We start from the raw sequence: 25,635 nt of genomic DNA on the forward strand, positions 1-25,635 counted from the left end.
AGCTGTTCTGTTGGGGAGGATTGTGAGTGTTTAGTGAAGGACAAATCAGCTGAGGAGCGAATCAATGAATGAATGGTTCCCGAGCCGATAGCCAGCCATCTCTCTGCACTGTAAAAAATGACCGTGATTTTAACAGTAAAAGACTGTAAAAATGCTGCAGTGAAAAACTGGTCAATTGGTTTACAGAAAGTTTCCGTACTATATACGGTGAATAACTGTAATAGATCTAACGGTACATTTAATGTAGTTTTACAGTAAAATACCATTAAATTCACAGTTTTTGGAAGTGAAAAATAACAATTCATTGTAAAAATTTACAGTGAAAAAACGTAAATTGACATTCCCACAATTCCCTGAGTGACACTTCACATTTGATATATTTTCGTTGAAATAGATCTGTTTCTTCTTAGTTTTTCTAATTTTTTTAGAATCAGTTATGTACATTAGGGTTTTATGTTACATCTAATGTTGTTAAATTCATTTTTATTGCATTTTGTAAAATTTCATGCATGTTACCATGATGGTGTTTAGTGTGTGTGTGAATGACACTGTGTGCACCTTCTTTGTATTGTCCTTCTCAGCTTGTGATGAACTTTGATTCATCATGTGACTCTCATCACCACTGTGTTTGGTGACTGTCAGTGTATTATAAAGGTACAAAACAGATATTAGTACTTTATTAGGATGGTAAATTAACATTATATCAGTTAATGAAATACGTTATTTTACTGTAAATTTAAGTTTTTTTTTTCCGTTGCTACTGTATTTTTTACTGTAAAGTTCTGGCAACCACAGCTGCCGTTTTTTTACCGTAAATTTTTTACCGATTTTTTTTTACAGTGTGGTGTTTGTGAATACTTCAACAATTTTTTTTTTTTGCCTTGCATTCCCAGTTGCTTCCAAATCTCTGGATTTTTGATGCTCAATCGGCTGCTTAATGTGAGCCTTGTGATAATTTAAATGAAAAATACACAGACATAAACCTGCTAAAAAAAAAATAGGGATTTGAAAAAACTAAACCTAAGGGATAGTTCACCCAAAAATGAGAATTAATCCATGATTTCCTCATCCTCAAGCCATCTAGGTGTATATGACTAACTTTTTTCAGACAAACAAATTAGAGATATATTTAAAAATATCCTGGCTCTTCCAAGCTTTATAATGGGAGTGAATGCCAAAAAAATGCATCTATCCATCATAAAAATAATCAAAACGACTCCATGGGGTTAATAAAGGCCTTCTGAACCAAAGAGATGGGTTTTTGTAAGAAAAATATCCATATTTAAACCTTTATGAACTAAAATAACTCCTCTGTCAACTTTAACGGAGCTCAAACTGTGTGTGTGTGCTTCCTCAGCCTCTCCTTTGACTCCTCGCAACACTCTAGCATTGTGGTAGTGAGTTTTGCACAAGCAAACACTACTCACGTTTTCTTCAGCAGCAGACTCTGGCGGACACTGTGCCCACAGCAGTCACGGAGAGGCTGATGCAGCGAGAGCCACAGAACAGCGGATATAGACCTCAGCTGTCTACCTCCTCTTGCAGTGAGACAGGCATGTGGCAGGCAAAAAGTCCATCAGCTGAATCAGCACGTCTGTCCACCCTCTACCTACTGGGGACAACACCTTAGTGGCCAGCTCTAATGCACACTGAAGGAAATTAACACACAGACACGCACACATAATGAAGGGACATTCATCTCTTCTGTCAAACTCAAACACAGGTCAAACTGTGTGTGTATCCTCACCCTCTCCTCTGACTCCTCAAAACCACAGCTGCTCCACAGCCAAGGCTGTCTAGATCATCCTAGGACATCCGGAAGCTATCGAAAACGCACACAAACTGTATATTCCATCCCCTACCCCTAAACACAACCCTCATAGAAAACTTTCTGCATTTTTACATATATAAAAAAACAAGGATTTTGGATATTGTCATCTTTGTGGGGATATTTTTTGTCCCCATAACGTAAGGTTTACAAGGACCACACACACACAGAGCAAGGCTTAATGCTCCTAAATACATAAGTTGGACAATCAATGTTTAAGGAGTGTAATTACATTTGCACTGAAGAATAAAAATAGGTAACATGAGACATTATTCACATCCCTTCCGTAATGCAGCGATATTATTGTTCAAGAAAACTATAAAGTGAAAACTAAATAAAAACATGTTCATCACTAACCCTAACCTATAATAAAACTATCATGAGACAACTGAAATTGAACTAAAACACAATTTATGACCCCAAAATGAACCAAAATACATAATCATAATGACCGAAAATTGTTGAAACATGGTAAAACTTGAAACCTTAAGCATTAAGCAATGCCACTAGATAGCAATAACACTACAATGTGAGAAATAAACAACATTAAACATTTTTAAATGATTGCAGTTAGCACATTATTGGCAGCTCTAACATATTAAAATAAAACTAAAACTAACTGAAACTCAAATTTAGAAAAACAATTAATGTGAGAGCTAACGAACGCTAAATAACACATTTAAAATAAAATAGAAATAACACACTAAAATTACAAAGTTTAGAGTCAATAAGTTGTTTTTTGGAAAGAAATGTATACTTTTATTTAGCAAGGATGCATTAAATTGATCAAAAGTGTAAAGACATTTATAATGTTATAAATGATTCCTATTTCAAATAAATGTTGTACTTTTGAACTTTCTATTCTTAAAAAAAATCCTGGAAAAAAAATATCACAATATCCACAAAAATATTAAGCAGCACAACTGTTTTCAAAATTGATAATAATAAGAAATATTTCTTAAGCTGCGAATCAGCATATTAGAATGATTTGTGAAGGATCATGTGACACTGAAGACTGGGGTAATGAAAAAATGGCAAAGGAGAAAAAGAGATATCAAAGGAGAAATTCAGCTTATTTTAAAATATATTCAAATAGAAAACAGTTATTTTCAATTGTAATAATATTTCACAATATTACTGTTTTTTACTGTATTTGTGATCAAATAAATGCAGCCTTGATGTGAACTTAAGAGACTTCTTTTTCAAAAACATGTGAAACTCTCAAACGTTTAAAAGTGGATCACTGACGAATAAGGTTTTTAAAAATAAAAAAAAACTAATGGAGATATAATTCATTTTGAAGTTTTATTAAGTGTTAACAATGAGATTATGTGTTTTTTTATAATCAATTAACACTGCTTGTCATTTTTTACAAGACGGACAAAATTTATTACCAAAAAAGTCATTCGGTTTAACCAAAATTTCGGTTTTACCGAGTGACACTTTTGGTTATACCAAATTATGATATTTTCAAACAATGCTAACATGCTGATATCTAGCTAGCTAAAGGACAATCAAACATTTTATATTTAGTACAAATTTTTAAAATATCACAACATTTTCCATGTTTTATAGCGGTTGAACCGAATGACCTGATGTTTCAGGACAAGCGTATGAGCAAGTGAAAACATGAATTTCTCAAATAGTTAAAAGAGTTCATGACCATGTGGTCCTTTGCAGGTGTCTGAATGATGTCACATCCTGTCACGTGATACTGACTGCATGACTTGATCCAAAATGGTCCCTTTATATAGACTACCTCAGGGATGACGCATTTTTGTAGGCAAAACCTGGAAGTGAGGCTTCCGGTTCCAACGCCGTAAAGTGTATGGGTTTTTTGAATGGGTTTTTGCTAAATCGCCTCTAAATACTTTCACGTTTTGATCTATGATACAAAACACACCAGTTATAACCCACTTGTGATTTTTTAAACCTTTATTGTGTCTTAAAAACGGCGGTTGCTAACAAATTGCTAAAAGGGACTACTTCCTTTGGCGGGGACTTTAGACGTCACGTCATCATTAAAAACGGGACATTTGGACAACATTTCTCATGAAAAAGTGGAAAAGTACTAATAACAGCGCAGAGCATGTTTTTAAATAACGTTGTTTTTACAGTTTGAGGACGCTTGGTGGTGGTGACGTTGATCCGCGACCATGGTGAGCTGTAGTCCGTTTATAGTCTACTGTTAGCTTTTTATATCTGACGACTTTTAGGCTTCAAAATCTATAAATGTTGTGTTAACTTGTAAAGATTATCTTGATAGACAAAACGTTTAAGTGTCATAACCCTTTGTTAAACACAGAGCTTATTTTCTGCGATTTTCCAAAAGTCTATGGGAAAAATGAATAGGCTTTCAACCGAGGGAACTCGTGTGCCACTAACTTCCGGGTTGGCCAACAAAAACACGTCATCCCTGAGGCACTCTGTTGGTTACGCCGAATGCGTCAATGAAATTCATTTTTCCGGACATTCTTTCTCATAACAAAGCAACGACTTCTGCACATATTTCTAATAGCATTTTGCATATATGTTGATATATGTTGTTATAAAATTATGCCAGAATAAAAAATATATACATTTGTTATATTTTAAAATATTTTAATCACAAATGAAGTTGACGGTTAAAACGAATGACCTTTTGACACTTCAAAATGTAGCAAAATATAATTAAAACCTTTTGGATTCAATAAAAGCGATCTAGTTGTTGTACTACCTTACACACTTTGGATGTCATATCTTTGTTTTTTTTATTATTACTAAGGCCTTTGTACAAAAAAAAAAAAAAAAAAAGACCCGTCACGTCATTGACCCATATATGAAAAATATAACAGGAGGGGAAGGTTTGAAAAATATGAAGGCTTAGCAAGCAAGTTATTTGAATTTGATGACATGTTTTCTGTGGAATAATGTTTACCAATGATTCAAAATGAGACCAGGAAGGCTAAAGAAGAGATAAAACAGAATCACTTTAGATTTCATGTTGACAAAGTGCTAATTACTCGATAAAAATCACTACTTTCCTATGTATTTGTGATGTGTATATCTGCGGAGTAGTGTCTGTGCGTTGATGCCCAGCTGGCTCGTTAGTGCCAGTATGTTTGTATGTGCAAACGTGATTGGCAGCTGAAACGTGTGTGTTTGTGTGTGCTGAAGTATGAATGAATCTGAGATTGTGTGTCCACAAGATAAGGCATTCGTGTGTGTGCTGTTTCATAGTTCTGCCAGAGGGTGTGTATGTGTGTGTATTTTCTGCCTGAACAGTCCTTCTGCTGCAGAGCATCAGGATATTTATAGAACACAGAATTATGACAAAGAAAAACAATAAGCTATGCATATACAGACAGCATCAGCACACAAAAAGGGTTATCAGTCAGTAATGGTGTAGTGCAAGTATAATTTTGGTGGATACAATGGTTTATGTGTGCGAGATACTGATGTTATCCGTTTCAGCGTGGAGGTGTGTGTGTGTGTCACGCTAATTGCACAGTACAAGCTCTAAAAGATAATTACAATACTAAGAGTTCATGTGGGTGTTTGTTCTTCGAGGGGGAAAGGGGGTTTTCCTCTAAACGTTGCCAATTTCACAGCAGGGCCCCTTGTGTAACCTTCACACACACTCACATACACATACTCCTTGCCGTCCTCTTTGCCATGTGATTTGCAAGCTCAGGAAGTATGCGGTAAATATTGAATTTGACTTCTTTTCTTAGTGCTGAGATTAATAATTGATGCCGTTTTCTTGCAGTTTGGGATGAAAAATTGAAGCACACGTGTGAGGGAGTCTCAAACCACCAGTCTGAGAACACAACTGCACACTTACAAATATGAAACGCTTAAACACGCACACTATACACATGTGACATATAGGCCTATATATACTATACTGTATAATATGCTGCATATAGGCATGTTTACTTGCAAAAGGCAGTTTATTAGTTACTGTGCTTGAAAGGCAGCACTATATTGATGTTTTTTAAACATTATAAACCCCAAACCCTAAGTATGACCAGTTCACAAGAACTATAACTATAAAAATAACTATAATGATAGTGTCCACACCAGTGTATTATTCTAAGTGTGTGCTGCAGTTTTGTCATCTGCTGCTTAAATGTTCAAGCTCTTTAAAGCAGGATGGAAATTAAGTTAATCGCCAAGATCCAGAAAAAGCCACCGCTGTTTGACAACAGTTTGACTGTTTTGAGTGTTTGACAGTCAAACCCCTTTTCAAGGATACTTTAAAGAAAATGGATATATTGAAGACAATACCCTTGAAATAAATGGTGAGAAGTATTAACGATGAGATCATTATACCAGGCTAAGAAAAACAGTGTAACATAAAATTACCTCAGGTATCCAGCGCTAGTTTTTACAACATTGTCTTGCTTCCTTTGAAGTCGAAGTAAAAAAAGACTAGGTGTTTTCATTACACTACTTTGACTTTTTCAGCTAAATTCACTGTTAGATTAGATCGATTACACTAGCTATTAACTCAAAACATAGCATGCTGAGGATATCTGCCGGTTAAAGCCATGTATATGCAACAAGAACAGCAAAAATGTTGTAGACACTTTAAAACTGTGGCACATGAGCTTAGAATAAACAGACCGTTATCGTTATCGTGCAGATATAGTTATGAACGGGCCTTTAGGTGTGTTATCTAGTTATGTTTTTGTAAATTTTGCAAAAGACCTTTAATTGGTATCCAAACAGATGTACACACAACTGCCAGCCTGCATGGAGAGCTTCTTGAGACTCCAGAGACACCAGAAGCTTCAAATACCTGTTTGCTGCTCAACAACACTGGCTTTTTTTATAGCTGCCCTTTTAATACAATAATTTTTTTGACAGGAACTTTCATTAATAAGCCTTAATCTGACAGAGTTCTGCTGTGCTCTAAATCACTCACAAATCTTATGATAATTCGATAATCTCCATTCAGTTTCACACAATATTAGTTGTTTTCATGCCTTTTGCACAATATTGGATCATTTCATGCTTTTCATCTTCAGAAAGATCTTTCTTCCTCCCCATATTTCATGAGAACTGTGACTTGCTTAATAATGTGGAACAACCTCTAAGTAGGGTTTCCATAGACCTGCCAAATTATTTTGTCTGAGATTGATCAGTTATCTAAATTGATCAGTTATCTAAAAAGACATGGATAAACAAACAAACAAACATTTTCTTAGAAAAACTAAAATCTGAATGTTTATTGTACTGAAATCTTACTGATCTGTCACTTGCATAATAATTTGGAACGCGATATATTATATGTATATTATATAATAATATACATATATAACATGCATAGTATAAATCAATGGGGGATTTTTTAATACTTCAATCTTAAATTTAAGACTAAGGGCCCTATCTTGCACCCAGCGCAATTGACTTTGTACACCGACGCATGTGTCATTCCTATTTTGCACCTGCGCAAAGCGTGCTTTTCCCTCCACAGAAGCACGTTGCTAAACTAGTGAATGAACTTGCGCTCCCTGGGCGGTTCAGCGCAAAAAAGGAGGCGTGTTCCGGCGCAAACAATCCCTGGTGCTATTTTGCTGTTCCATTAAACACTTGCGCCACTGACCAGAAAAAAACAGTCTAAAGTCAGTGGTGCGTTGTTCATTATGCTATTTAAAGGGCGTATGCTTGACCATAATGTATAGCGTGCACAACGCGCATACACTTGCTCATGTAATCTACACAGATGCAACAGTTATTTTTGCAAATCATAAATTGTTACATTAAAAAAATATTAACACATGAGATGACGGAAATCATTGTGGTGTGCCACGAAGATGTGAAAAAACCTGTTTAACCGACGCTATTTTGGGTGGGTTTCTCCCATCCCCATACAACACAACTTCTCTGTCTTTCACTGCTCTTACAAGAACATCAGTCTCCTCGGCTGTGAACCGCTCCTGGCGTGCGCCTGGTAAATACGCCATAATAATAGCAATCCATAATGGAACTTGCGCACCTGCTTTTAAAGGGAATGTTGGATGACGCTCTGATTGGTTTATTTCACGTTACGCCCAAACCACACCTATGAATAATCAAGCTACTTCAGACCAACCCATTTTAGATTTGCGCCGGGCGCAAGAGCCATTTATCCCACCAGGAAAATAGCAACAGCGCCGAGACCCGCCCACAAAGTTACTTGCGCTTTGACACTTGCGTTTCAGATCGTTAAAATAGGGCCCTAAATGTATAAGTGTAAGCTTCAAAAAAGATAGGTCAGTAAGGTCTATTGAATGGTAACTTCTGAACATATGAGCATATGTAAGATATGATGCTTCTGAATAAATAGACACATAAATCACGTATCAGATCTAGGCAGGTGGAGCTGGGGGAGGTGGAGGGTTTCTGAAGAACTCTGCAAACGCACTACAGCACAAACACTGAACCAGATTATTTAAATATTGAGCAAATAATTGAAAAACAACTCTCTATTTTCATATTATTTTCACTTTATTCCTGTGATGGCAAAGCTAACATTTTAACATAAAAATTCCAGTCTTCAGTGTCACATGATACGTCAGAAATCATTCTAATGCTCAAAAACATTGATTATCAATGTTGGAAACAGCTGAACTGCATAATATTTTTATGGAAATATTTTAACTTTTTTTTAGGATTCTTTTATAAATAGATTCTTTTATATAAACGTCTTTACTGTCACTTTTTGATAAAATTAATGCATCCTTTCCTGGCTAAATAAATGTATTAAGTTCTTTTAAAAACATTGTGCCGACCCCAAACCCACATACAGCTTCAGGAAATGTAAATGTAGTTCATTTTAATGATAATTTAGTACATTTAATTATAATATATTAGAACAGAAACCTTAGGCCCTATTAGAGGAGAACGTCTCCTCTGTAATGAGGCTCTGCAGGTGAAATCTGATGGTTTTGTGCCAAACATACTGAGTCACATTTACACAGCTTACAACTCCAGTCTGAGCATCTTCACAGCATCTTCCACAAGTCATCTTTGTGCATATAGTTGCTGGATTGACTTCTTGTGGGAATTGATTCATTTGTGCCACCATCATCCAGGTCACAAAGCTCCCACTGACCTTTGACATTAGGATTGGTCCAGTTTTGAAGGACACTGGAAGGAGAAGATACTTTGTTCCTGACTGCTTTCCCGTCCTCTGCTCTAGGACTCTGACACTCACTTGGCTTCCTAATTCACATCTTTAAAAATTGCATAAATTCAAAGATAACAAATAAACAAAGTGTAAAACAAAGTGAAATGTCCACAATAGCTTATTAGTGGTGTTTACTAAAGTATTACTAGCCATACGACCATCACACTATCAACCACAAAGCAATATCCAACAGCAGTAACAGCCTACAAATCCCTGGTGTTGTAGTGGCGAGTTTTTCTCCAGCAAAAACACTCATTTTATTCCGAATATAACGATATTCACTAGATATTTCATTTTAGCATAAAAACATAGGTGAAATGAGGTTATAAAATTTTCCCTCAGAATTGAGGGAGAAGGATCTGTCCAGCAGGGATTTACCCTGTACACGTGTCTGTGTGTGAAGCTTGACAATGCCTGAGCCAGATTTCTCAAAATACTATTAAAGATTTAATCTGCAAAACTAATCTTAGAAACACACACACAAAAACCTACTGGGCAACATCATACATTTAAACATTTGTGGGCCTATTTTGAATTTTCTCTGCAACAGTGAGGGTGGAATAAAGTAGGCTGAAAAGAATAAAAAATAAAGATGTTTACTAACATCAATAGGCTATAGCTCTGTGGTGGAGCTCTGATTGGAGTTCAGGAGGTCTAATTTAAATGCAAGTGCCACCCTTAGTGTAGGAGTCAGATAAATTGCTCAGTGTTTCAGTGAGAGGCTTCCTCACACTGCAGTAAAGAGGCTTGTCCACATAAATCTGTTAGTGGACTGTTAATCTAATGGTTAAGGGTCAGGGTGGAAGAGGTTACGGGTTCAAGTCGCCACTACATGTCAGACTGAGATGACTGAAGAGTTGTTGAGATCACAGTCCAGCTCCGTCATGATTTTTGAGCAAGGCATTTAACACTTTGCTAACATTTAGCATACTTTTTATCCATAGCAACACACAGTATAGGCAAAAACGTTCACTGCAAACAAGCATTGAGGTTAAAGTTTTGGTTAAAAGTGTTTGTTGTAAACACTTTTCCTATCTGCTTTCCATTATTTTTGGTGTTGCTAGTGGCACAGAAATTACACTAAATTTTAAAAAATCAGCTGTTCTTCTAACCTTCCACTAGACTTAATGAATTAGACTGCCTTTAAGCATGTTACTTCAAAATATAAATAGTATATACAGTAAATATACTATATAGTATACACTCACACACACTGTTCAAAAGTTTGGGGTCAACAAGATTTTTTTTAAAGAAATTATAAGTACAGGACTGCCTACTGCCTGTACAATATCGCATACATGAATTACCCATATCATATTTTTTTATAGCTGCCCTTTCAATACAATAATTTTTGACAGGAACTTCCATTACTAAGCCTTGATCTGACAGAGTTCTGCTGTGCTCTAAATCAATCACAAATCTTTCGATAATTCGATAATCTCCATTCAGTTTTCACACAATATTAGTTGTTTTCATGCCTTTTGCACAACATTGCACCATTTCATGCTTTTCATCTTCAGAAAGATCTTTCTTCCTCCCCATATTTCATGAGAACTGTGACTTGCTTAATAATGTGGAACAACCTCTAATTAGGGTTTCCATAGATCTGGCAAATTATTTAGTCTGAGATTGATATCAGTTATCTAAAAAGACATGGATAAATAAACAAACAAACATTTTCTTAGAAAAACTAAAATCTGAATGTTTATTGTACTGAAATCTTGCATAATAATTTGGAACGCAATATATTATATGTATATTATATAATAATATACATATATAAACATGCATAGTGTAAATCAATGGGGGATTTTTTAATACTTCAATCTTAAATTTAAGACTTTAAAATGATAAGTACAGGACTGCCTACTGCCTGTACAATATAGCATACATGAATTACCCATATCAGATCTATACAGGTGTAGTTAAGGAAGGTGGAGGGTTTCTGAAAGTGTGCTGCAAACCGCTACAGCAAATGCTGACCAAGTACTTGATGGTTGAGCTGCAAGCTCATTGGCTGCTGATAGAACAGGAACCAATCAACTGTGCCCTGTAGAGAATGATGTGATTGCAAGCAGACTGAGTTAAAGGATTAGTTCACTTTTCAATTAAAATTTCCTGATAATTTACTCACCATAGTCATCCAAGATGTTTATGTCTTCCTTTCTTCAGTCGAAAAGAAATGAAGATTTTTGAGAAAAACCTTCAGTGGGGTTCACTGGGTGGAAAGTCCAAATTTCAAAGTACTCTACGTAATCCCATACAAGGAATAAGGGTCTTATCTAGCGAAACGATCTGTCATTTTCTAACAAAAATAAAAATGTATATACTTTTTAAACACAAATGCTCATCTTGTAGCATTTGTGTGGCAGAAGTATCGATCTACAAAAACGAACATGAAAAGATTAAGCCAAATGGCCTTCACACACACAAAAAAAAGGTAAAACAATAATATTGGATGATTTTTGATTTTGAAGTTGGAAGAGAAAATTTTTGAGTTTTTCACCCTACCGCGGTACTTCCGCCTACGTCACACGTGACCTTTCAAGGTAATGTGTGGCGTATCACAGAGCAGTGCAAGAGAAGCATTTGTGCTTAAAAAGTAAATAAATTTTTTTTTCAACCCGTTGAACCCCACTGAAGTCCACTATATGGAGAAAAATTCTGAAATGTTTTCCTCAAAACCCTTAATTTATTTTTGACTGAAGAAAGACATGAACATCTTGGATGACATGGGGGTGAGTAAATTATCAGGAAAATTTCATTCTGAAGTGAACTAATCTTTTAAGGACCTATCAGCCTGTGATCAGCCATCTAGAGTTTCATGACAAAACTTTATGTTACAAAAGAATTCTATTTCAAATCAATTCTGTTCTTTTAAACTTTCTATTCATCAAAGAATCCTAAAATATTAAGCAGCACAACTTTTTTTATCAATAATAATAAGAAATGTTTCTTGAGCATTAAATCAGCATATTAGAATGATTTCTGAAGAGTCATCTTACCGACCCCAAATTTTGGAAAGGTAGTATAAACAGTATGTTTGTATTAATATAAAATGTATAAAATATATACAAAATAAAACTAAATATATAAAAAAGAATGAGTGAGAGCACTAACCACATCATCAGATACCTTATTCAAAGTCCAAATCATACCAAATATTTGGTTACTGTGCAAAGTACAGAACATTTTATTACTAAATTAATATCACAAATCAATATAATAATTGATGATTAGCTAATAAAAAATGAATGATAAACGAATAAGAAATTTTAACTTGCATCATATGAATGTCCTGTAGAGAATTAAATGCAATAAAATCACTTTGTTACAGCAACACTTGTCATGACAAATTAATTAGTCATTTTTTGTGCTCCTCACCTGACCAGCCAAAACATCTCAAAAGTTTATTGAAACATACTAGAGCCTCTCCCCGTCAACTCTGTTTTGACTTGGACTGGACACATGAGTGGCTTTAATGCCCCCTGAGGATATCCGGACTCCTGAAGTCAGATTTGTTGACGTGTTCCCTACGGCCCCTGAGGATCATTCCCACTTGAGCAATTAAAGTGACGGAGCACATGATATGACAGTGCTGGAATTTCCAGCAGGAGAGTGACGAGGGAAAGGAGGGAAAGTCAGCAGGGGCTTGTTAAAATGTGCCTCGGAACAAAGCTTCACATCACACAGATGAGTCAGTGCTGGCGTTAACATTAGCCTGAGAGCGGCAGCCTGTGCCCGGATCCTGTCGGAAATACACGTGCACTCCAGGACTGAATCAAGACCGTGTGCTGCTTCACAGTCGGACGCAATGCATCTCCAAAGATTAAACCTTTGAAATCACACAACCATAGGTGTAGGCATTGATTAAAGCAGCAGGAGGTGATATTTTGCCCAGATATTATTAGTGCTTCAGCATGCTCTGTAGCATCTCGCTGACGCGTTTATGCCGTACAGATGACGACAAACAGGTTGCATAGGGCATAACAACACTGAGTAGCATGAAAAGCATAACAACCACAAAGAAAGACGGTGAAACCAAGAAGTTTGGGAGGAAAGGATTATCACCATAAATTATAATATAAAATGCAAACACGATAAGAGATGGCCAGTGTGAGAGATTTTTGGGCCAGTTGACAGAACAGTGGTTGACGGCCTCTGGTCCTTCCAGGCTAGTTCTGCAACGCCACTGAAATATTGCATTCATTTTTATGCCTTGGAAACTTAAATATTTGCTTTTATGAGATGTATTGTGGCATAATTCTGATGTTATGCCACCAAGATAATATTATTTAGCTAGCTAACATAGATAGGTTTTGTCAAAATTGCAAAAATGTCTTGATACTCTTACTGAAAGCATCAGTAAAAATGTGTTAAACTACAAACTACATGATGCATTACAGCTTGTTGCGTATTTTCTTTTCACAAAGAAATATTTTTGTAAAATAATTAGTTAACACTTTACAATAAGGTTCCACTTATCATTAGATAACAATGAACTAACAATTAAAAACACTTCTAAAGCATTTATAAATCTCAGTTCATGTTTCAACATTTTTACTATTAATTACCAAAATCAAGAGTTGTATCTGGACAATGAACAATTTAATTTTTTATTAAATAATGTTAACAAAAATAAATAAATACAGTAAGAAATGTATTGGTCATTGTTAGTTGATTTTAGTTAATATATTAAATAATTTTAATGGGTTAAATTATTGTAAAGTGTTTCCAATCATTTTTGTAAAGAAAACGTAATAAAATGTAAAATATAAAAATGTAACACTAAAAACTATTTAAAGTTCACATTCGCAAAATATTCAATAAAATATAAAAATGTATTGCTAAAAATGATTTACAAATTGATTCATCTTTGGAGGTGGGACCACTCGTATTGTTTTGAATGGGAGAAAGAGTAACGGCGGAATAAGTCCCGCCTTCTAAATAAGAGCCAATCGCCGACTGGTAAAGTCATCGCGTCACTTCAGCGGCCGTTAGAATCACCGGTTTCTATGGAAACAGTCAGACGCGCCTCCGAAGAGACCATGGAAGAGACGCGCAGAGCCGTTAAATATGTTTTTCAACGGCTCTGGAGACGCGCATTTAGGTCTGCGCATGCGCATTTGCTTGATCCAGCCTGAAAAATACAGTTTTTTTTGTCACGATTCGAGCGTTTAGAAACTAAATTTATGAGCCGGTTGTTGTTAGATTTCATTGGTGATTTCAAATATGAAATTTAATCGTAAGGTTGAAGAACAGTTTTGGAGAATTTGATGTTTCCCCATTCAAAGAGATAGGAGCTGCATGATGCCGAGGATGCCCGAGAGGCGTTTCAAAGATGGCCGCCGAGTGAAATGACTTGTCTTAAAGGGACTTTGTGAAAATGTGTGTGTGTAAAATATCTATCAAATTTTTAAAGCTACAGAAGATATAAACATTAGCATAATGTTAAAAGGGGGAGTCCTTTCTGAACCACTTGTAGCACCAAAATGAACTGTAAAAAGCAAGTTCCCAAAATAAGCAGAACTATGCACTTTGTTTGCATAAACATTCAAATAATAACATAAAAAAACAAAAGCTATTTTTAAGCAAACAAAAAAATTGGTTGGGTGACAACACAGGTGCCAACTATTAACTACACGTTCAAATTAAGTTTTGACAGAAAAAAAAAAAAGTTTTATAAAACGATAAACTTTACATTTTAGCCTTTAAATCATTTTTCACAAAAAGGATTAGCAAATGATAAATTATAAGTAGCCCATTTTATCTGCTCCATAAACAAGCCCACATACGCTACCTTATCATCCAAAATGTTAAGATGTTTAGAATGCATTCGTTTATTTTCCATCTACCAGTAAAAATTAACAAAAAAAAATTGGTCCGATTTTCACATTGGTCTGAATAAAAATGGCAGACAGGCTGAATGAAAATGTAAATCCTCTCGCTGACAGTAGGTGGCGCTTATGAAACAGGAGAAAGCTGTTCCACAGTAACATTTGTAAACAAAGCAGCGCTGCATTTAGGGCTGCACAACGATTATTCACGATTAATCGTTTGCAAAATAAAAGTCTGTGTTTATGTAATAGTGTTTGTTCTGTGTATAATAATTATGTATATATAAATACACACATGTATACATTTAAGAAATATATACATGTATAAATAAATATATATATATTTTATATTATATTTAAATATAAATATTTTATATATAAATATAACATTTTTCTTAAATATATACATGTGTGTGTATTTATATATACATTTATATATACATAATTATTATACACAGAACACACACATATTAAATAAACACAGACTTTTATTTTGCAAACAATTAATCGTGAATAACTGTTGTACAGCCCTAGCTGCGTTTATAAACACTACTTTAGGCATTACATGGAGGGAAGATGAAAAGCAGTTTGTTCCCCCATTATACATTAACAGAATTCATTTATTTATATATTAGCACAAAACTAAATCTATGCTGCGTGCTGCGCGAGACCGTTGCTAACTTTGATGAATTCTGAACAGTATTTACCGCAAGCATCTTTCAAATCATGATAATCAAAAACAGTTTTAATGTACAGAAGGTCATTCATGCCTTGTGTCTACCATCGTTACACTGTACAGCACTCATCCAGCATGTGCACAGGCACCACTGATTCCGTTTGCACCACTGAAAGAACATGGGGGTAATGTATTGTCACTCAAACGCACTAATGGGTCTTGAGTTATGCATTACTGTGAATATGAACTGACAAGGTAACACATGGCATAATAGTTAGTTACAGCCTGCCTGATGCCATAAATAAAACACTATACAGAGAACATACTATACGCATACCCAGCCACACATTCATAAAAGCATATTAGGAAGTATATTGCCACTTTTTTTTTTTTTTTTTTGTGGAAAGAGTGACTATATAAACTAAACTGGTAGTTTCTGGTCCAGATATAATCACGTATAATAGTGCTGATATATTATGCAGTGACAACAACCAAGGTATACTGCACTGGTTTAATAAGCGTCTTACATCTTTGTGCCAGTAGGGGGAGTTTAAACGTTAAAGTTTATGTGCCTTTATTGAGCCGTGCTCGCTGCTGCTCCTGGGACTCCTTGGAATCCTCCCAGGGACGAGGGCCACGAATGTTCTTCCATCCACCCAAGTCCATCTCTTTCAATTTCTGTAGCAACAAAAGAGATTACATTACTTTAAAATTAGGCTTTTAACCATAGTCACAAATTAAATGCAAAAATCAAAGCACAAACGCTAAAGGGCGATCAAAAGCCAAGAATAATTGCATAGAAAATGCATTAAACTTCTAATCAGGTCGTTGCTAAATTAATAAACGGCCTTATTGCTACAGTACGAGTAAAAAGATTTCTAAAAATGCCGTTTTAAAAAGTCTCAAGCTCACAAAAGCTGCCTTTTTTGATAAAAATAGAGTAAAAACAGTAATATTGTGAAATAACTTTTTTATAATAATATATTTTGAAATGTAATTTATTTCTGTGATGTAAAGCTGAATTTTCAGCATCATTACTCCAGGCTTCAGTGTCACATGATCCTTCAGAAATCATTCTAATATGCTAATATTTGTTACTCAAAAAAACATTTTTTTATCATCAATGTTGATTTTTTTTTTTTTTTTCGATTTAATGCATCTTTGCTAAATAAAATCTTCATGACCCAAAACTTTCGGTATTGTACTTATTTACAAAAGATGAGCTGAATTAGTGGAGCGTTTGTTTATTTGTTTTAAATGATTCATGGTGGACCAGTCTGAAATCCAATATAAAAATGGCTTATAATAACTACTAAACCTCCTTGGTTCCACTTGAGGGCGCTCTTCTACTACTTGCCTGGTAGAAGAAGGTCACATTTAATGGCATTGTAACTTCTTATAAGGCTAAAAATAAAGTTTGAAAGTCAGAGAATCACCATTGCAGTATGACAGTGTGTTTTTGCAGTGCTGTGGACAGCCTCAACCACCCACAGCCTAAAATGGAGATGCTAAATGAACCAAGTGCCATCTAGTGCACTTAGTTGGGACTAAACAGCTAACTAGACACTTTCCATCCAAAATAACTTATAGCACACTAATTGCCAGGTCAGTCAGTCTCACTGGGGCAACCTAGTGTTACGTGTCCTGCTTGACAAACTGCATGACAAAATTGTGATTACGATTCCTGAGTCACCCTGTGTCAGATCCAAATCCAAAACCATTGCGTTTAACAAGCCAGATGTTTAACCATTAGGCTTACCACAAACTCACTACCGAGTAAACATAGCTTCCATTCAAAACATTATAGCACTATAAAACATTACAGCTCTCTTCATCACTCTTGCTCTCATTATTACCTCATACTCTTCCTCAAGGATGACAGACTGTTTTTCAGTGTTCACCCGGGCTTCCAGTGCGGGGTCCAGCTAAAACAAACATGCCAAAAAACAAGATAACATGAAGAAAGTATAATAAGAGGTTGTATTGAACAGCAGAAATCAGTTCTGGCTGAAGTTATGTCCATTTGGCAAGTGACCTGTAGATGGAGAGATTGTGTTTCACTATATGCTATAGTTTCACATACCTTCCTTTTGATCTTCTGTGCATCATACCTAATCTGAGTGAATTCTCTTAATCCAAATGACCCTCCTACGACCAGAAGCTTCAGAAAATATTATACAAACATTAAATACAAGCATGAGCACCAATATTCCTCATTATAACAAAATTACTGATTTTACAAAAGGCAGAAACTAGATAGGCTAGTCAACATTTTTAAGAGAACCTGTAAAAGTGTAAATATATATTGCACATTGAAAAACTGCACCAAATAAAAAGTTTATATATATATATATATATGCCAAAATCTGAAACCTAGAACTGATATATTTGAGAATATACTACTGTAATTTTATTTATTTTTAAATTAATTTAGGCATTAATTCACTTACATACGTTTTCTTTTTACTACTTAAACCTTTAACTGAAAAACCAAAATAAAATGTACAAAACTTCCATCAAATATTACTAATATTGGACAAACATTACGTCACAATAAATATTCAAATATAACCTCGATGAATCAACCGATACAGTACTACTACTATTACAATTATTATTTAAATCATGATCTTAGTCTAATAATTACTAAAGTTTGTCACACACAAATATTTAAAACATAACTATAAAATTTGACGAAGGTACATTGAAACGCTCACCAGCATCGGGATCCCATATTTCACTGTTTTATTCTTTTGCAGTTTACGAATTTGATTCCACATGCTTAGTTCATGTACGTCATTTTACAATTGCATATATTACTCAGAATAAAGTCACCACTGACTTCAGTGGGCGCAGCCATGTAAACCCAGCAGTGTCGTACAGCTTCATATTCCGTCCGTGTAGAACTAAGAAAAGAGTAACGGGTTCCCCTTTAAAAATGAGAGCATAGATTGAGAGATAAAATAATTTACTGTGAATAATTTCTGCTGAAAGCACCTTATCATGTTTAATTAATTTAATTATAAAGGAACGTGATACATATATTTATTTAAGAAACTCTAGAGCATTTTAAGGATATTGTTGTCATGGAAAAAAATTAGCATGAATCTTAAAGAGTTTGTGGCATTATGTCTGTTAGCTTTGTGACCATCTGCATGCTGGTGTAGCTACTCTCTAAACTTGGACTTGACAAAACGCACTTTTCGTATGAGGCCATTCAGATTCGAAGCAGTTAAAATGAATAAGTAATCCTTTCCTAGTCCTGTGATTTAATATAATTTAATTTAAAATTAAAAACTAAATTTTTTTCATGTTTTTTTGTTTGTTTGTTTTTTGTTAGTGTCACAAGTCAAAGAACACAAGGGTGAAAGGACAACGTCGCAGCTAAAAAAAAAAACGTTGTGAGAACGTTTTGCTAACGTTCAGTTGTGAAAATATTATTTTTTAAATGCTCTCAGAACAGAACGTCCAAAGCGTCAAGTTTTTTAAATGTCTTAAAACGTTAAAGAAATCAATAAGGGAATGTTTGCTCTAATTTTTGCATTTGGAAGTATTAGGGTAACTTAAAAAAAAATAAAAAATAGTGGAAAGTAGTAACGTTAAAAATATTAGACTTAACGTTCAACTAAAATGTTAAAGAAAACGTTCCATGAATAATATATAAATTACATAAACTTGTGCTGTTTTGATAACTTTATTAAAGACCAGATAACTTTGAAAAAAACGTTCATTTGTTTGAAACTTTGAGAACCTTGCCAAAACGTTAGGGATGTTCTGAGAAACTTAAAGGGATAGTTCACCCAAAAATGAAAATTTGATGTTTATCTGCTTACCCCCAGTGCATCCAAGATGTAGGTGACATTTTTTCTTCAGGCGATCACAAATGATGATTTTTAACTGCAACCGCTTCCCTTTGTCATTCAAATAATTGCAGTAGATGGGAACTTCATCTAGAGTGCATAAACCTTGCTTAGACAAATCCAAATGAAACCCTGCGGCTCGTGACGACACATTAATGTCCTAAGACACGAAACGATCGGTTTGTGTGAGAAACCGAACAGTATTTATATCATTTTTTACCTCTTATACACCACTATGTCCAACTCCGTTCAGCTTCCGGTGAGTGGTCCTAATATGTTTTGCCACAACTTCTTGTTTAAATATGAAATGTCCCTGTGCTTGTCAGTAAGTAGGGCTGTCGCGGTTAAGGAATTTCCCTTGCGGTATTTTTGAGCGGCTCAATAGCGCGATATGCGGTTTTACCGCCATTATATATATATATATATATATATATATATATATATATATATATATATATATATATATATATATATATATATATATATATATAACACACAAGCGGACATATTCAATAAACTAAATAGAGCGTTGAAACAGGAAGTGAAGTAACAGAAGAGAATGTCAAGTCAAAATAAGGGTCTACCTGACAAGTAAGATCGTAGGGCTATATGTTATATGTATAATAGTTCCGATCCTCGAATCTGACTAAACAAGAGACTTTCTGTTGATATTTCACGAGTATAAGCAGAACTAACGTTACGTCTCTGTGCGTTCCAGACGGGCTGTCAGTCAGTGCAGTTACATTGTTGCACCACAAGGTGGCGGCAGGGGACTTTCTTTGAGTCTTTAAACTGTTCATTCAAATGCACGTTCAAAACCGCTGATTAATTTAAAGAGCGATGTAATGAAACAAGCTGTTGAAATCATTTTAACTTTGAGCGGCACTTTATAAGGCACAGCTGTAATGCGTCGATGCTAAGGCAGAGATTTCACTATCCTTGCAGACGACAAATACATCTCGGCCTGAAGGACAGACGCAGGTAATCGCACGCGCTCAGTCGATCTCTCTCACATTCGCTGTCTGTTTAGGCTTGTTTAGTACAAATCTACGGAGCCTCTGAAAGTTACCATGGTACACATTATGCTACCATTATTAACTTATTTATTATTTAGTATACATGCATGAAGTGTAAAACGAGAAGGACATAACCTTTCAAAAAATAGAAAAAATGCAAATATCGCGGTTGCTGCGGTTTTTGCTGTCCTCTGCGGTTGGCTCGTCAAAAGCGCGGTATTATGATGTTGCGGTTATCGCGATAGCCCTATCAGTAAGTAGGCTATCATGGGTTCTTCTCCACAGATATGACTGATGAGTTGAGTAAGTGTGGTAATAAATAAATAAATTTGTCAAAATGACAGTTTTGAAAATAATATGCCTAATTGTTCTTTCCGTTTTACATTTAAATACGTATCTTAAAAGGTTAGTTCACCCAAAAATGAAAATTCTGTCATTCACCCTCATGTTGTTCCACACCTGTAAGACATTCGTTAATCTTCAGAACACAAATTAAGATATTGTTGATGAAATCCGATGGCTCATCGAAGCCTCTATTGAGAGCAAAGCTGTTCAAACTCTCAAGATCCATAAAGGTACTAAAACATATTTGAAACCGTTTGTGTGAGTTCAGTGGCTCCATCTTAATATTATAAAGCAACAAGAATACTTTTTGTGCGCCAAAAAAAACCAATATCTATTTCAACAATATCTATATGGGCCGATTTCAAAACACTGCTTCATGAAACTTCTGAGCTTTATGAATCTTTTGTTTCGAATTAGTGATTCAGACCTCCTATCAAACGGCTAAACCGCTGAAATCACGTGACTTTGGTGCTCCGATTCACTGATTCGATTCGTAAAGCTCTGAAGCAGTGTTTTGAAATCGGCCATTATGAGATATTGTTAAAAAGTTATTTTGGGTTTTTTTGGTGCACAAAAAGTATTCTTGTCACCAGGGATGGGCAGTATTTATGATACATATATTTCAAATACGTATTTCAAATACAAAATAGTATTTTGTAATTTGTATTTGATAGGGTTCATGAAAATGGCTTTGTATTTTGTATCAAAATACTTTAGTGTTATTGTAAAATACTTTGTAAGAAGTCTACATGATGACATCATAAAATTGCGGCCTGATTGGTGCTTACTCAGTAGTTTGCCCAGACTTGTTGAGATCAGAACAGAAAATTGATCCATATGGAAGGTGGTCAAGAAACGTGCAGGCTGCCAGCTTTCCATCAATTTTTAGCATGAATTGCTATAATTTTTAACAGTTCATGTTAAATTTTGGTGTTCATTTTGGTAGCCTAGGCTAAATAGTTTACCAATTTACATAATGTTCTTGAAAACCTTACTGAGCAGCAGCCCCCTGTATTTATGATTAACAATCAAATGATTAATTGGTTAAAAACTAGTTGCTATGAATACAGGTGCCGTCAGTTGTCTTCTTATAGAGTTGTCATTGAGTCAGTGTTGCTGATGCAAAGTAGGCCCTTCATTACCAAACACCAAGTAACTAAATTAGTTACCTTAATGGATCTTGAGAGTTTGAATGGCTTTGCTTTCAATGGAGGCCTCACTGAGCCATCGGATTTCATCAACAATATCTTAATTTCTGTTCTGAAGATGAACGAAGGTGTTACGGGTGTGGAACGACATGAGGGTGAGTAATTAATGACAGAATTTTCATTTTTGGGTGAACTAACCCTTTAAGTTCATAGAACACATTTCTCCTTCATACATGCAATTAAAAAACACAAACACGAAACTGTGGTTGTTTCTTTATTTAAATTTTCATAATTTTTTAAAGTTTTTTAATAAGGTGAAGAAAAATACCTTTTTTTGTTCTGTATAATAAAATATGTTAACTTTATTCCTTTATGAAGAGGAAAAAAACACAAAATAAGAAGTAAAAATACAGAAAACATTCCTCTGGGGAGGGAGAGTTTTTCAATGTTGCGCTTGGAAGCAGAAAGGGGAAGATCTGTTCATGAAATCTGGCTCACCGTCACAAGAGAACGATCAAGCATTGGCCTCATGTAAAAAAAAGCATATCAATTGTAACACATGGTCATGATGTATCACATGGTTCACAGGTCACAACGATAACATAATGCTGCCTACCACGTGCTACTGTGTATATTTGTAACCGTTTGTTGCATATTGTATGTTTGCACAGAGAAAACAGCATTAGGCATTCACGTCCTGTTTCCTTTTCTCTCCTTCAATGCGACATAATTACGACTTCACGGGGAAGTAGGATCTTCTGACAAGCATGTGAAGGCAGCATTAAGCTTCGTGTCTTTGTGACACAATTCCCAAGACAGGCAAGACAGACTTCATGAACACGGCTGCAAAAAGAGCAGGAAGTCGTACACACAGAAAGGCCTGGGCTGATAGGAGGATACAAAAATGACTGAACATTATTGTGTGGTGCTGATGGAAGCTGCTCTGATTGGCTGATCTGGGACCAGGTCTGCTTGCTCTGGTTGTTGGTGCTAGATCAGCACTGAAGAGCCACTTTTACTCTCATAGAGTGCGAGCTATGTATATGTGTGTATGAATATGCGTATTTGTGTGTGTTTGTATCAGAAGGCAGGTTGAACCCACATCCAGGGCTCATGGTTCAGAGGTCACTCTCCCCATAGAGGGCGGTGGAGAAGGACATGTAGTCAAGAGCTCCCGGGACGGCGTCAGGGCCGGTGTAAGGCGTCATGCGGGCGATGCAGTACTCGGCCTGGTCAGGGGGGAGCTCACGCCTCAGCTCATCCGCCAGGATATAGTTCTGCACCAGACGAGAGTTATTCATTTAGTTATTCATTTAGGCATTTTAACACAGGACAATGTCTTGTGAATGTTATATATGTACCTTGTCTCCAGCAAGGACTTTAAACGACGCCATGACCTGATCAGCGGTGTCCGTGTCGGCCGTCTCGCGAGACATAAAGTCAATGAAGGCCTGGAATGTGACCAGTCCCAGTCTGTTAGGATCCACAATGCTCATGATGCGGGAAAACTCCGCCTCTCCCTACAGAACGGAGAAATGCTGCTTAAAAATCACTGTGAAAACAATATGAAGGGTTGTTCCTCACTGGGTTAGCATAGCTGATGCTACTTTACTAGGAATAATTAAATAACTCTTTCTTTCTCAATAACTCTAACAGATTAGAGATTATATAGTAACAATTTAATCCATGGAAATCTTAATTTATGCTTTATTAGATCTTCCCATGTTAACTTTCTGCTTATGATTTTTATTCCATGGGGATTATAATTTAGTTTAACTCATTTAAATCCCTGGACTTTACCAGTTCATGCTACTTTCTCCAGAAATACCGGAGTAATTTCTCAAATAATATCCACATTAGTGTTAATATTTTTAACCAAAACTAAAAAATTTGCTTTTGCTAATTGAAAAAAAGCTGAAATAAATAATAAATATTAGACTTAAACTTAAACTAAGGAAAATTCTGTTGCCTTGGCAACTAAATAAATAAATAAGTGTATGTTGAAGTACTAAAATTGCTAAAACTGAAAATAATTCATAAAAAAAAATTATACAAATAAACAAAAGCATATAAAATTACAAAAACTTAAAACTACAATGAAAATATACAAATAAAATCTAATTCAAAATATTAATAAATACTATAATATTGTCTAAATAATAGTAAAATAACACTGAACCACATAGATGTAACTAACCTAGAGTTCAAGAAATCTGCCCTTAACCACATAACTCTGCCTTACCAGATAATGAATGGAGTTTATTGCCATATTATCCATCTTATTTTTCAATGAAAACTGTAAACTTTAAAACTATTAGCGCTACAATCCAGTGTGTTTGAGTATAATAAATTAAAGGGGTTTTGACATGGATTTTTTTTTATGTTCCTTGAGGTTCACTTATAAAGTTTTTTTGCACGTATAAATATGCAGAAAAAAATTTATTTTCAACCATTCCGACCCTCTGTCTGAAATTATCCTTTTTAAGGTGCGGCTCCATTAAGGCTAGCCAGTAAACTGCCACTGTTATGACTGGCTGCTTCATCTGTCAACCAAAGTTTCTTTGCCAACTCTCCATTACACTGTGCCTCGATTACAAAACAAAATGCTCCGAACAAACATATAATCCTTCGACGCGATCTGGGATGCCATTAAAAATGACATACACTTGTGGATGCTGGGATCTTTCTGAAGTCTCTACAGAGACCCAAAGGAGCTGTTCAAACTGGACGCGTCAAAGAAAACGTTCTTTCACTGTTCCATTTGTCCTGTTGTCGACAGACTTTAGTGGGATAAGTGGATAAGTCAGAAACTGAATGGACTGTATCTGTATACTGTATCCAGTGTAGACAGTGTCAGTGATTATAATGGGTTCTCTTTGCTTTTGACACATGACGACACTCACATCCAGTGTAGCAAATGTCAGCCATTAAGTGCAAAGGGGTGGATTTACAATCCCTCTTCTTGTATTATGTAATGAATTGTAGTTTTCTTAAAACCAGTGTATCATGGTTGGGGCCTATGAAACTATTTGTCAATGTCTTGTTCTGGAGGCAGGCATATGCAAATGTATTTGCCTGTGTGAGGTCACATGTTACCCAATATCAGAAGGAGCTGTTTTTGGAGCTTGATTAAATAAATTATAATGAGGAGGACTTTTAAGCTCTGAAATTTAAAGGATGTTTTAATGGTACAAAGACCTCTTAAATGTCAAAATATCAATGCAAATTTGATTTCTCATGTCATGACACCTTTAAAATAATATGATAACCTATATCAGTTTGCAGCAAGCAGCATAATGGACTGTTTTTGCACATTCGAGTTACAAGTGGCCACACCTACTCTTACATGAAATATAAGGTGGATTCAACATAATAAATCTATGTTTTTCAAGGTTATACCATGTAGTAAATTATACATCTCTGTTTTACCACTAACATCTTCTACTTATGAGTTATATTCCATAGGGATTGAATTAGGCTACAATCCATAGACTTTTTTGCTACTTCAAAGAAATACTTTTTCAAATAATAACCCACATAGATGTACAGTAACTAACCAAGAGTTCAGGAAATCCGTCCAAAACCAGATTATAGCTCTGCCTTAGAGAACACATGGAGATTATAACTGCTTTACCATATTATACCCCATGCTGAACATAAATCTATAATTTTCCAGGTTATACCATTTAGACTTAAAATCGTTTTTACTAGATTAATCCAGAGGGATTATAACTATCAATTTACCCATATTACAACACATTCTACACAG

General features: G+C 35.3%; 2 protein-coding genes across 6 annotated transcripts in view; both read right to left on the reverse strand.

Annotated features, from left to right (window-relative positions):
• Nucleotides 1-15,341: 15,341 nt before the first annotated feature.
• Nucleotides 15,342-18,386, reverse strand: cox16 (cytochrome c oxidase assembly factor COX16). The gene is made up of 4 exons (XM_067385403.1): nucleotides 18,215-18,386; nucleotides 17,581-17,658; nucleotides 17,354-17,422; nucleotides 15,342-16,175 (listed from the first exon to the last, which is right to left on the reverse strand). Exons 1-4 carry the CDS (start codon nucleotides 18,275-18,277, stop codon nucleotides 16,062-16,064), a joined length of 324 nt encoding a protein of 107 aa, XP_067241504.1. The 5' UTR covers nucleotides 18,278-18,386; the 3' UTR covers nucleotides 15,342-16,061.
• Nucleotides 18,387-22,133: 3,747 nt separating this feature from the next.
• The window catches only part of actn1 (actinin, alpha 1), a 35,877-nt gene continuing 32,375 nt past the window's right edge, over nucleotides 22,134-25,635 (reverse strand). For all 5 annotated transcript variants that reach the window (XM_067386629.1, XM_067386630.1, XM_067386627.1 and 2 more), the window contains 2 exons: nucleotides 23,228-23,386; nucleotides 22,134-23,143 (listed from right to left, as the gene is read on the reverse strand). In XM_067386629.1, the coding sequence (XP_067242730.1) occupies nucleotides 22,985-23,143; nucleotides 23,228-23,386 (318 nt within the window). In that variant the 3' untranslated portion in view covers nucleotides 22,134-22,984. The remainder of the gene's footprint in view (nucleotides 23,144-23,227; nucleotides 23,387-25,635) is intronic.

Source organism: Chanodichthys erythropterus, chromosome 5, assembly GCF_024489055.1.
Source record: "Chanodichthys erythropterus isolate Z2021 chromosome 5, ASM2448905v1, whole genome shotgun sequence".
Classification (NCBI taxonomy): Eukaryota; Metazoa; Chordata; class Actinopteri; order Cypriniformes; family Xenocyprididae; genus Chanodichthys; species Chanodichthys erythropterus.

Excerpts from the sequence above, each read along its gene's own strand:
- cox16 (XM_067385403.1), bottom strand. The coding sequence starts at position 18,277 with ATGTGGAATCAAATTCGTAAACTGCAAAAGAATAAAACAGTGAAATAT. Across the intron at positions 17,423-17,580 it reads CACAGAAGATCAAAAGGAAG|CTGGACCCCGCACTGGAAGC; the intron begins GTATGTGAAACT and ends TGTTTGTTTTAG. Across the intron at positions 16,176-17,353 it reads TCCTTGAGGAAGAGTATGAG|AAATTGAAAGAGATGGACTT; the intron begins GTAATAATGAGA and ends TTGTTGCTACAG.